At 36.9% G+C, this 13,515-nt stretch overlaps 1 protein-coding gene and 1 non-coding gene across 4 annotated transcripts in view; one reads left to right on the top strand and one right to left on the bottom strand.

Moving 5' to 3' along the window:
* SMG1 (SMG1 nonsense mediated mRNA decay associated PI3K related kinase) overlaps positions 1–13,515 on the bottom strand; it is a 97,767-nt gene that overhangs the window by 61,514 nt on the left and 22,738 nt on the right. For all 3 annotated transcript variants that reach the window (XM_067706531.1, XM_067706532.1, XM_067706530.1), the window contains 8 exons: positions 10,897–11,060; positions 10,217–10,372; positions 8,227–8,363; positions 6,680–6,738; positions 5,473–5,686; positions 2,774–2,899; positions 2,306–2,378; positions 1,126–1,223 (listed from right to left, as the gene is read on the bottom strand). In XM_067706531.1, the coding sequence (XP_067562632.1) occupies positions 1,126–1,223; positions 2,306–2,378; positions 2,774–2,899; positions 5,473–5,686; positions 6,680–6,738; positions 8,227–8,363; positions 10,217–10,372; positions 10,897–11,060 (1,027 nt within the window). The remainder of the gene's footprint in view (positions 1–1,125; positions 1,224–2,305; positions 2,379–2,773; positions 2,900–5,472; positions 5,687–6,679; positions 6,739–8,226; positions 8,364–10,216; positions 10,373–10,896; positions 11,061–13,515) is intronic.
* On the top strand, positions 3,258–3,366 carry LOC137208289 (U6 spliceosomal RNA). The gene has a single exon (XR_010935596.1). It is a non-coding gene; the product is annotated as a U6 spliceosomal RNA (small nuclear RNA).

The raw sequence follows: 13,515 nt of genomic DNA, 5'->3' as shown, positions 1-13,515 counted from the left end.
TAGATTTTGCTTCTCTAATTATTTAAATAAGCAAATATTAACCTCAATAGATTCTTTGAGCCACTCAAGTCAACAGTATACTAAGCCAATATTATTCACATGAAGAGCAAGGGGGTTGGGGGAGTTTAGAGGAGGTTGGTTTAAAAAATTATAAGACCTTAGAAGACCTAGCCTACAGATTTATAAGCTAGCTGAGGAAATTAGACATACTCAAAGGAAAAGATTAGCAAAAAACGGGGTACTACAACCAACATATACCTACACATAATTAAGCACCAAAATAATCAAAGAGAATTCAATCTTAGGGATAGCAAAGGGAAGTCTCTACAAACTAGAATGGGTGGCTTATCAGAAGCAGATCAGCTTTAAAGGTGTGCTAGGAACCAAGACATCCTAGGCATAGGGGTAAAGAAACATGTGGAAGCAAAATACTCCCTCACTTTTCTCTGAAAGGGAGCAGATAGATTGGTAGAGTTAAGAGGCAGATAGATTGGTAGAGTTAAAAGTAGTGAAGTAACTGTTTGCTAGAAGTAGCAAAAGTATAAAGAAAAGATGAAGCTAAATCTTTACGGAAGCCTTGACCACCAAACAAGAATCTTGGTAATTACCAACTGAGTAGGGAAGAAACACTAAGATGGCAGGTTTAAGTCAGGACAGTGGCCAGGAAATCCAAGAACCAATAATAGACTCTTCAACAGCAGTATTAAAGGTACCATACTCAAAGGTGGCTGAAGCCAAGCCTTGTCCTCCGAAGCATGATCCAAGATTGCCAATAGAAGTAAGAGAAAAAAGCCTTTAGGGGCTTTTATACAATATCAATTCACCTCTTTCATAACAAAAAATAAGAAACAACTGAAGAAAATGTCTTCAGGAAACTACCAGCCACCAAGATTATTTCAAGCTTTGGGAAATTAGGCCTGCAATTTTTCTATCTTTCTGGTAATTCTGCTGGCAACTTAAAAACATCTAAAAATAATTAAAATATTGCAATGGTCTCATAATTTTTGCTTAAATGTCAGGTGATCTGAATTGTTTTAAAATAAATCTAGCACTGCTTTAGATTTTTGTTTTTGCTTTTTTCTTACCTGAAATTTTAGGAAATAACTTCATTTTTTATATACTCACCTCAGCATATGCCTCCATGTCCTCTAGAAACTGACCAAGAAGAGTGGTAGAAAATGCAAGATCAGCTACCCAGAATGGCTCCAAACTCTGCAACCACCCTAGGAATCATACAAGAAATTTTGGAAGAGTAGAAAAAAATTTTAAGTCCAAGTTAAAAAAATATTTAAGAGAATTCTTTTAAAAGGTATCTGGTTTTCAAGTTGCCCACTCTTGAAACATGCCCTATATCATAAAATTAGGACTGTAAACTGTTTTTTGTTTGTTTGGGGCCGTGCTGCGTGCTGCGCGGCTTGCGGGATAATATTTTCCCAACCAGGAACTGAACCCGGGCCCCCGCAATGGAAGCGCAGAGTCCTACGCACTGGACCACCAGGGAATTCCCTGTAAACCGTTTAATATACTAATGATTAACCACTACCTCTTTTAACGCTACAGAAATGAAAATTCTCCAGAAAGTAAAATATAATCTCATGTCCTTTTTTTTTAATAAGTAGATTCAGTAGCCATACTGTCACTACACACAGGACTTAGACTAAAATGTGCCAATCTATGGCCACCTTGGCTTTCTTCTCCAGGGCCACACGTGGTCACCAAAAGCGTACACTCATCCCCCCAGGGGAAATGGGACCACTTGCCAGTGGAATTGAGAGAACTACTCTCACCTGTATATCTTAATTTCAGAAGTTTATTTCACCAAATAAGCTATGAGAAACTACAGCACCTGGAACAAGTTGAAATGTCCAAGTGAGTCATATCAGTCATTCATTTAACACGGAAAAAAAATTTTTTCTTTATCATTTATGACAATCCTCCAAATTAATCCATTTGTTTAATCAATAGAAAAACAATCAATCACGAATATCCAGGATCTTCCTTTCTACCCTTCAGGGTACTGCCACTGTGGTATCTCCTACCAGCACACGCAGCAAATGACTTGAGATAAAGTCCTTACTCACAGGTGCAACACAACAATCTGTATTTACTCTCCCTACCTACTACAAAAGTACACATTTTTCCTTTTAAAAGATAAATTTAGCTAACAAGTAATCTTCACCAAAATATCCTCTGAAGCAATTATTTTTCTTGCATTATCAAAAAAGTAGTGTTAACAGCTGGTCTTTGAGAAACGAACACTCCTTCCCACAATATTTAAATGACTGGTATATGCTGAACGACTCACCAGACACCTGCTGTGTAAGCGAAGGTTTCTGAGTATGATCTATATGCCATCCGACTAATATGTCAACTGTATCCTGGATGGAGACAGAGAAGGGGACTAATCATTTTAAGGTCTTATTGCTATTCCAACCTGTGGAACATTTCAGAGTAAGAGAACCTAGAACATCTTACGTCCCACCTTCTTGACATTATACATTAAAGCGGGGTTGGGAGGGGCAGGGCAGGAGAATAATGGAACTTTCTTTATGACACTGATGAAATATTTCTTTAAGTATTTTAAGGTATTAGTGTTAGCAAGTACAGATGGTATTTTTTATAAAGCTACATTATTGCATCATTCAATCCTGGACCTTAAAACCAATTATACTCAAAGGAGCAGAAACTCTGTTTTCTATCTAATTCCCCAGGTCCTCATACATGCAGCCAATCCCTTACCCCATCATCTGGGAAGAGGGGGCGGGGAACTCACCCTAAAATTAGTGCTGAAAATATGAGGGTAACATCGAGCTACCAAAAGAATGCACTTAACACATTTGCAAAGTAATTCTGGTGTATCCACATTTTCAAGAATGGACTGCAGGCTGGTCATTACAAGCTAAAAAATAAAAGTTACAAACCGTGAACATTTAATAAAACAGGGAGAAAACAAGCAAATTAGGTTCACTATTTAATAGTGACTATAGCCAAAACTGACTATATCAAAGAAAATAAATTCTATAGTTTTAGTTCCCAAAAAAGTTGAAAACATTTCAATCCACTGTTTTCCCCTCATTTAATATCTATTAACATTATTCCTAAGTAACATGTTTACATTGTTCCTAAGTGCTCTCTTCAAAACCATGGGTGTGATTAAAATTTTAAATAGAAAAACTAAGATGTGCTTGGGAAACTTGTCTTTAAAGTACCAGAATTATTTTCCAATTCAAAACATAGAGCAGATGTTGTATGACTTATACTTTAAGATATTAGTACTTGCTTCAAATTGGAATGATTTAAAGAAGGTTAGCATGGCCCCAACACAAGAATGACACACAGGCTCATGTTACCACTATATATATTTTTAAAATAAATATATGGCATACTACCTATAGAATATTTTGTAGCTAAAATTTTTTTTGTTAAAATCAATTTTTTCCCCAAAAGGAAAGTTCTTCTCTACAAAAGAATGATGTTATAAATATAGAAGAAATGCTACAATTAGAAAACCACCATTTTGCAACAGCCAATGCTATAATCTATACAATGCACAGAATATGAATGAATGCTAAAATCAAGTGAAATATTATGAAAAAATCAGGATATTCAGGAGGTCTCACAGTATCATGCCCACATTACTCACTAATTACAAAGGGAGAAAAATAAGCCTTCACAATGGAAAGATCTGGTTGGTCATCACCTTAACCAAGTGATGAAACTCTTTATCTAAGAGTTACGTGAACCTGAAGTTATATGCCTGCTAGTGTGATACAGCACTAAGTATGAACCCATGAAGTATTCGTGACCAAAATATTTGAACTGAATCTAAACAGGAAGGAATAATCAGACAAGCCCAAAACATAGAACATTCTACAAAATAAGGGGGACAAAAAAGGGTGCAGAGAATTGTTCTACTTAAGAGGTTAAAGAGGCACACCACCATCTTCAAGAGATTAAAGATTCATCAATACATGAACCTTGATGGGATCCTGGGTTAAGACAAAAGTTATAGACATCTTAGTGGCAGCTGCAAAATTTGAACATGGATTGTCTTATGTGACAAAATTAATTTTCTTAGGTATGATTATAATGTTAATATGAGATTAGCCTTAACCTTAGCAGAGGCATGCTGAAGTATCACAGCATAAGCCATCATGATGTGTGGAATTTATTTTCAAACAGTTCAACAAAAAATCGTGTCTCTGTGTGTGTCTGTGTCTGTGTGTGTGTAGAAACAAAACAACTGCAGCAAAATGTTAATAAGTGACAGATCTAGGTAAAAGATATATGGATGTTTAATGTGCCAGCCCATCCGTTTTCCTGTGGATTTAAAATTTTTCAAAATAAATACTTGGGGAAGTGTTCATATTATGAAAACTGTATGCAGAATAAGCCAAATTTGGTGTTATGCTGGTTAGTTACAAATTATTTTCTGCATCTTTTCCAAAGTTTTGTCACAACCTCTATAATCAAATAAAAATAAAATTTTTAAAGACAGAATAGATTTCTCATGTTTTTTAAAAATAATTAACCAAAATAAAACATACCATGAATTGTTTAATAAAAAAAGCAAATTAAATAAAGATATCAAATATTCTAAAGACACCACATCCTAAATTTTTAAAAACATTAGCTCAACAAAAATTTACTTACTTATAACTTTGCTCAAAATTAAATTGGGAACGATCTTAATAATTCAGATACAGGGACTTCCCTAGTGGTGCAGTGGTTAAGAATCCACCTGCCAATGCAGGGAACACAGGTTTGATCCCTGATCCAGGAAGATTCCACGTGCCGCAGAACAACTAAGCCCATGCGCCACAACTACTGAGCCTGCGCTCTAGAGCCCACGTACCCCCTGCAAACCACAACTACTGAAGCCCGCGCACCTAGAGCCAGTGCTCCTCAACAAGAGAAGCCACTGCAATGAGAAGCCCATGCACCGCAACAAAGAGTAGCCCCCGCTCGCCGCAGCTAGAGAAAGCCCGCGTGCAGCAACGAAGACCCAACACAGCCAAAAAAATAATAATAGTAATTCAGACACACAATTATTTATTTTATATCACTAGGAATAAGAATTTTTGACATATTATCAAAACTTTAGGCCCAAAATAAGTTGTGGTGTTTAGTTTTTATCTCCCTCAAAAAATGTGAAGCCCCCTTCTACGTGGTTTTCCTCATGGAGCTTCTATTTTCAAATCTGTAAATGATTCTAGTACTACGCAAATTCAAAAGAAAGCTTCTAAAAAGCAAAAAGACAAAATTTTTAAAATAACTTACTTTAAATCTACCTTCAGTGTGTATCATTTACTCTAATTCAGAAACACGAGTTTTATTTACGTCATATATCAATCAGTATATAACCCCTATTCTAAGTTTCCTTTCTTTAAGCTCCCCTTCAAGGATGTGTGTTAAGGACAACTTTCTTCCCAAGCGCATCATCATTCCCCCCAACCCTCCAGAAATTCTTACCTGCATTACGGATGAAAAGGCTTTCTTTTCTCCTACAGTCTCTAGTGCTTTGTAGGTGGCACATAAGTAGAGGAGTTTAACTTCATCTTTTGCAGATGAGCTAAATTTGCTAAAAATCCATTTGAAGATCTTCTCAGCCTCATAGCTCAGAGAAGCACAAAGAAGGCCAAGACAGCAAGCTCCCTCCTGTCTCAACTCCTGAAGCAATTTGCTACTGTGTTTATTTTAATGCAAACAAAACAAAATACACAAAAAGCTTAAGCTTTCAAAGATGACAAGAATGACACATCTTACAACAGAATGTCTTAAATGATTTTATAATTTTTATTCAAACTACACAAAAGGTTGAAGTTTTATCCACTTCAAATATTCTCTCTATTCTGTCTCCTGCAATGCCAAAAGTACCTTTGTTAAGACTTTAGATTTCCCTTTATAGAATCAATTATTTACAAACAGTAAGGAAAGGCTTAGAAATACTAAAATTCAGACTTCAAATTCCATCTCAAACTACATTAACTGATTTGCAGAAAAGGGCAGCAACAAGTGATCAGATAAAACACACTATATAATTATATACTTGGTAATATTCAATATGTAAGGACTATAAAATAGGAAATGGTAATAGTTAAATACAGTAAACTTAAAGGACAACACTGATTTAAGTATTATATTAATGAGAAACTATATAAAATAAAACCATCAAAAAGCAGTAAGGTTCGTGATCTGCTGAGATGAGTTTTGGATGCTTTCCAACACCGCAATTCTTTGGGAATCACCATATGAAGAAATGACTGCACACCTTTGGAGAACCCCAGTAGCCTCAGAGGATAGATGGCCTGAATCCACTGTTGCCCAAAGAAGGAAGCTCCCTTTCACCTCTACTCCGTAAGCAGTTTCCAAATGCTCTAGTTTACAAAAGTTAATTGCATTCATTCACACTTGCATTAAGAGTTTACGTCATTCTACAAGTCAATGCTCAATTATTCAGTCATGTTGACAAATTAAAAAGAAGAATGGCTCTCCCTTTCAAGTGGATTCGTTTGTATTCAGTGGTAATTACTGTTTAAATATTTTTACACAAATAAAGATGACAAGAGAACCCAGTTAAACATTAAGTAGATGTTCATAAATGAAGCCAATGGGTTTATCTTCTTGTACACTTTTTAATAGTTTCTAAAAATATATTTTAGTCTTTTAAATTACTTACCTTTCATTAAGCACATCATGTACAGCAACCAAGATATTATCCAATTGTTTAACTAGTACCTTAAAAAAAAACACATTAATAAAAGCTTCAGATTCCTATACTTTTAAGAATAACACTGTGTACTTTCTTTTTTTTTTAACTTGTGTTTCCCTCCAAATTATAACTGGACCACACCTTACTTTTCTTATTATTCCCAGGTCCCAATTATATCATAAGTTAAGAGTGTCATAAGTTTCCTTTCAGACTCTGAAAGAAAATTACCCATAGGAAATATACAGCCATGATCATCAATGGGGGGGAAAAAAAACTTAAAAAGCTTGTTTCATTTACTCTGAAATGCATTTTTAAAACAAAAGATGGATTGATGGATAGAGGAAGAGGTAGAGAGATATATGATACAGTCATACGATAAAAGTGTTAATGACAGAGCTTAGACACTATGATATTCACTGTAAAATTCTCTCAATTTGCTGTGTATTTGAAATTTTTCATAATAAAATGGGGAGGAGGGTTGGAGGAAGCTTGCTTTGAACCAAATGTTATTTGACTCACTATACCATTTCATTAATTTTCTCCTGTTCTATATCAAGTTCTTTTTTAAATTATTTATTTATTTATGGCTGTGTTGGGACTTTGTTGCTGCGTGCGGGCTTTCTCTAGTTGCGGCAAGCGGGGGCTACTCTTCTTTGCTGTGCGCGGGCTTCTCATTGTGGTGGCTTCTCCTGTTGCAAAGTACGGGCTCTAGGCACTCGGGCTTCAGCAGTTCTGGCATGCGGGCTCAGTAGTTGTGGCTCGGAGGCTCTAGAGTGCAGGCTCAGTAGCTGTGGCGCACGGGCTTAGTTGCTCCACGACATGTGGGATGTTCCCAGACCAGAGCTCGAACCCATGTCCCCTGCATTGGCAGGCAGATTCTTAACCACTGCCACCAGGGAAGCCCTATAGCAAGTTCTTAATTTAACATTAGGAGACTTACTTGGAGGGTGAAGAAATTTGTAACTGCTCCTGTATTTTATTTTTTTTGTTGGCCGGGCCACACGGCTTGTGGAATTTCAGCTCCCTGACCAGGGATTGAACCCGGGCCACAGCAGTGAAAGCCCGGAATCCTAACCACTAGGCAACGAGGGAACTCCCTCCTGTACTTTACTCTTTAAAGTGTTTTTCCATTTATTTAGCCCAGGCCACCAAACTTACCCATGAACAAAATATGTACCTCCTACCCCAATTTCACATATGAAAAACAGAGATATTCTGTCCTGGAACACAGAAAAAAAATTCCGAGGACAACAGAATAAATGTGTAAAAGGTCAAAAGCACTTTATTGCAGAAGGAACCAATGTGGATCTAACATTTGTATAGATAAATTATACATTAGGGGCATTAAGTTCTAGACCATCATAATATAGGCCAAATCAATCTGGAATAAGGAATCCCTATTATTTTTCCTTGGAAGCAAAACTTTTCCCTTCTTAAAACCACTCTAGGTAACATTATCTACTAAACTATGGAAAAATGAAACTGATCAACATTTCCAAACATACTATACTGACCAGCTTATTTTCTGGTTGCTGAATAAATTCTTTCAACTGCTTTACAGTAGCCAGTCTTCGGTCTCTGTCGTCTTCCCGGGTGATCCTCCGAAGAAGATTCGACAGTCGAGACTCATCAGAATAAGACATCGATCGCTCTGTGAATATAAACATTGAGTATGAATCAGCACAGAAACTTTACAGCCCAAATATTTTAAAGTATATTAAAAATCACAGTCCACCAGACAATAAAAGCTCAATGAATGTAGGTCCTTTAACACTTCTGTTCATCACTATAAACCCAGCCCCAGCAGACTGCGGGCACACAGCAGACCCTCAAAAAGGATACGCAAACATCTCATTCCAGAGGATCAACTGACAGAGAAAAAAGAAAGGCTTAGAAATTATTCTCTTCGAATCTGTTCCAAACTGTTTTCAACATCTAGGTAAAGAGCATAGGTAAGAAACTTCAACAGGTTAGGGATAAAGTCTCTATCAGGCAGAAACAGGGTACATGCTTCTATTTCTCACCTAGGTCTCCCACTGGAGGGGAGCCTCTTGTTCACATCATCATCATTTTCCTAGGACAAAGTTTTGGTGAATGGCAATCACATATTCAGTTCAACAAATGTCTAATTACCACCTGCCATGTGCAAGTATGCTGCCACAAGGAAAGTGGCAAATCAAAACTTTTCTTCCCTTTTTTAATGACAAGAACAAGCAGGAGTACTCAAAATGCTGAACACTACTAATAAAGATGGTTTTAAGTACTAAATTTTTCTTTTTAAATTTTCAGCTGCACAATTTATCATCATTAACCCATGTACATTAACACAAACCACATTAAAGGGTCTGACAGTTTCATTTCTAATGAATGAAAGGAAAATAGATAATAAAAGAAATTACAACATCTGAGAGAAGGAATAAGATTTTTAAAAATCCCTAGCCTATAGAGTATTTTCAGTAAGGATGACTGCTAAAAATGTATTTAGGTTACTAGTCAGGAAATCTAGGCTCTATTTACAATTCTACCCCTAGCAAACTGCATAACTCTGAGCTTGCAAGGGGGATCTAAACTAAATAAGCTTTAGAGTCACTTTCTAACTCTATCATACCTAAATCTAAGACTTCAAACACCGGTGAGTTTTTTTTTTCTTTTTTTTGGCCGCACCACTTGGCATGCAGGATCTTAGTTCCCTGGTCAGGGATTGAACCCGTGCCCCCTTCAATGAAAGCGCAGAGTCCCAACCACTTGACCACGAAGGAAGTCCCTTCAAACACTTTTGAGACAGTATAGGCTTTGACTAGTCATTCCATTTTAGAAAATTTATCGAAATTTTTTTTAAACTGCATGCAAAAAACTATAAACACAAAGATGTTCACCAAGATACACACAACACACACACAAAGCCCTCACTGGGAAAAAACGGTCATAAACTAAATGTCCAAAGAGTAATTATACCCAACAAAGTGTATAAATCAGAAATCTTGATTTCTTAAGCAGCTTTACCAATACAATAAATTTCTCTTTTAGAAAAAAAAAAATGATCATTACCTTTAATTCTATGAATTTTCGAGACACTTTACCTATAGAGTGAGGTTTGTGTTATAAAGCAAGAAGCAGTAACTGTGTATTTAACTTTAGAAAAGGGCCCAGTCCATGTACACCCCTACCCTCACCCTAGAGTTCAAGGACTTGCTGCAGTAAGAGTCCACTATACATTCAGTATCCACTATAATCAGGAAAATCCTTTCTTTAAAATCTTACCCAGTCTTCTAATCTTATTTTAAGAGAATTCTCCTTTAAAAAGTATTAAAAACCTTCTTGTGGTAATTCATGGTAGGGAACAGTTCACAGGAGAAGGAATGCAAACAATTATCACCTGCACATGTTTCTCAACTCAGTAAGCTAACCAACTCACACAGGTGCAAGGCACTGGTACAGAAAGAGGCATTTAGGAGATGTCTCAGCAGAGGCTTGTGTGATTGTCCCCAGTTTACCCAGCCTTACCCTGTGATTTCCTCATGTCTTTGATGGCTAACGCACGACTGCCATGCTGAATACTGGTGAACTCAGGGCTGGTCACATTGTTAACTCTCAGCTCTTGCCCCAACGACTTCCGACCATAAGTATTTTCCCCAGATCCTCCATTGACACTGTAGCCACCTAAAAGCAGCAACATTTACATTATTTCAATAGGGCTCTTTGTTTCACTCAATCAATTCCTGATAGTTCAGGTTCTTCTGACCCAATCTGCAGTTCAACCAGCCTTGGCTTCTACTCTTTCCCTGTGATGCATGCATTGATTTCATTTTGTTATCTTCAGTGGAAGATAAGAAGAGAAATGGAAACTAAATCAACTCAGATTTTGTACTTTAAAACTTTTCAGAAGTCTAGAGGAGAGACAGTAGTCAGGAAAGCCTTAGTGATAATATTGCATTTTGGGGGCAAGGAAACTGCATTTATGTATTGCGTGTGTGAAAAGTACATTTAAATTTTTTTTTAATTAAGGGGGTAAACTTAAGAAGTTTCAAGAACAGCACTGTGTGTAATATTTATATTTTAAACATATTAGAAGAGAGAGGTGAGGGAGCGAGAGACAGGCAAGGAGGAAGAAAGGGAGAGGTAGCTAGGTTAAAAAAAACAAACGCACAAAAAACATGCCTCTAGCAGCAAGGAAATATATATACCCTTTTCGTCATTCTGTATGTCAGCATGGATTCTGGTATCATCGTGCCTTTGCCGAGACACCACAGCTGAATTTGAAGGTTGCAGTCCATAAGAGGAAGACCCACCCCTATCTCTGGATGAAGAATATTTTAAATTATCTGGGTCGGCTGATGCACTATCAGTTCTGCAAAGAGAGAAAAGTATATAAGGTTACAACTTTAAACAAACATTTTGATAACCCAAATCATAAATCTTTCTTTCATACATGCCTCTCTCCTCATTACTATTATACATAAGCATTCCAATGTGTAATAAGAAGTCTTTCAACTGGGAAGGGATTGTCAATGGATGAAATACCAGCTTTTCAGCCCCTCCTGCTATCTAAAGACCCATACAGAAATATAAATAACTACCAGGACTAGGGTGGCCAACGCAAACCTTAACAGGTTTTAGCACTGAAAGTTCCATGTCTTAAGTACTCCCTCAGTCCCAGGCAAACTGAGACAGTTGGTCACCCTGGTCCCAGGATTCTTTTCACATGACTTGATAAAAGGAATAGTTCTTCCTAAATCTCCTCCTCCCAGAACAGGGTTTTAACCAGTGGAAAAATTACAATCTTCCCAGTCATAAAAATAAAAAAAACACTGGCAACATATCAGGCAGGGGCAATGTGTTACCAAATTATTTTTAAAGTACTGCCTCATGGCAATGTGGCTCTCTCCCTCTCTCACCTAAATTTGTAACTTGACTATTTGGTGGGAAAATAAATTATAGAATGAAATTTGAAAGCAAGCTCAATAGGATATTAGGAAAGAACACATTAGCTGCAAAGATTGTTTTAATGTATGGCAATACTGAGGACTTCACTGAAGATTCCTCATATAAAGAATATCTATTAAAATTATTAAAAATGAGGAAAATAAAAGCAAGGTGTCAGGAATCCAATAAAGCTGAAGGTTGCAGTCCATAATCTATTTAAAATTCAAGTACCGCCTAGAATAATCCGAGATACCTGATATTAACAAGCTGCTCAGCCCCAGGATAAAATTAGTACCCTTATCTAAGGATCATCTCTATGCCTCAATGTCCCCATCAGTAAAATAGGGAGCTAAACTTTATAATTTCTCATGAGCCTTATTCTTCCATCAACCATAAGGTATCAAGAATAAAAAAACATGGGCTTCCCTGGTGGCGCAGTGGTTGGGAGTCCGCCTGCCAATGCAGGGGACGCGGGTTCGTGCCCCGGTTCGGGAGGATCCCGCGTGCCGCGAAGCGGCTGGGCCCGTGAGCCGTGGCCGCTGGGCCTGCACATCCGGAGCCTGTGCTCCGCAACAGGAGAGGCCACAACAGTGAGGGGCCCGTGTACCGCAAAAAAAAAGAAATAAAACACTAACTACCCTATGGCAGCATATGAAAAATACCAAGAAAAAAGTTCCTCTGCTATTGATATTTCTTCTGAGAGGAACAACCTTCTGGAAAAAAATCACTTTTATGATACTTACTAAAACACCTGCTGCACCCATAATTATCTGGAAAAGTTAAGGACACTGGCAAGAGCAGAAACTGAGCTATTCCTCAACCCCCATGGCCCCCCCCCATGTGTAAAAAAAAGTGTCTGTGTATTTCATTTCGAGTTTATCATCCTTTCGTTGCCCCCCCAAGAACACTAAATATGAAAAGGTGCATAGGCTCAGACACCCTGATCTGTACCTACTGCAATCACTGTTAATACAGAATGTAGACAAACAGGTTCAATTAAACTTGGATACCTATGTGGCACCAATCTAAATTATTCCTGAAGGCTCTCAATCTGAAACTTGATAAAAATCCATAACCCTAGCATACTATGCATATAACTAAGGTTCCATAGTGAAGTGTCTTCTTCAAACATTCAGAGTTCACTTGTTGACAAAGCTCAGAACTTCCAACATATGAAAAATAAAATCTATGGAATTTCAAAAAAAATGTATTAGGATATTTTCTAAGTATACTAAGTATAAGCATTTAAATACCTTTACCACTAAATGGAGCATGAGAACTTTTTAAAACTAACATAATGATCTACCCCCATGTATCTAAAATAGCACACTAAATGAGCACCTATAATAAACCATAACATATCATTAATTTCTAAAAGGGAACTGAAAAATAAAAGAGGACTTATGAGCTTTTCTGGCAGATTTTGAACCTGTCTATACGTATAGCATCTAACACAACCTAGAAAAGGAAGCTGTTAGTAAATGAATGAATAAAATAATTCTAAAACATCAAGATAACTTAAGTCTATCAATATTTAAATGAATATCTAAATAATCTGAATTTCTAATTTTCATTATGCTTATGCATCACATATATACTCTTACCATTGAGAGTTAAATATTTGTATCTTTTTCTGGTGACATACCAGTAAACACAAGGCAATAGAGAATATGGGTTAAAAAAAGATCTGGGCTCAAATTCCAGCTCTAGCACTGAAAAGGTATGTGTGACTGCACAAGGAACTTAATTTCCAAGCCTCAGTTGTCTTTTGCATAAAATGGGGATAATACCTATCTATTATGTAATGTTATTGTGAGGCTTAAGAAAGATAAGTTCTTAAGAAATACTTAGCTTTTAAGGTACACTTGAAGTTATTATGA

The sequence above is a fragment of the Pseudorca crassidens genome, chromosome 15, assembly GCF_039906515.1.
Source record: "Pseudorca crassidens isolate mPseCra1 chromosome 15, mPseCra1.hap1, whole genome shotgun sequence".
Classification (NCBI taxonomy): Eukaryota; Metazoa; Chordata; class Mammalia; order Artiodactyla; family Delphinidae; genus Pseudorca; species Pseudorca crassidens.
The sequence above is the reverse complement of the archived record's forward strand: the minus strand, read 5'-3'. Positions and strand labels throughout refer to the sequence as shown.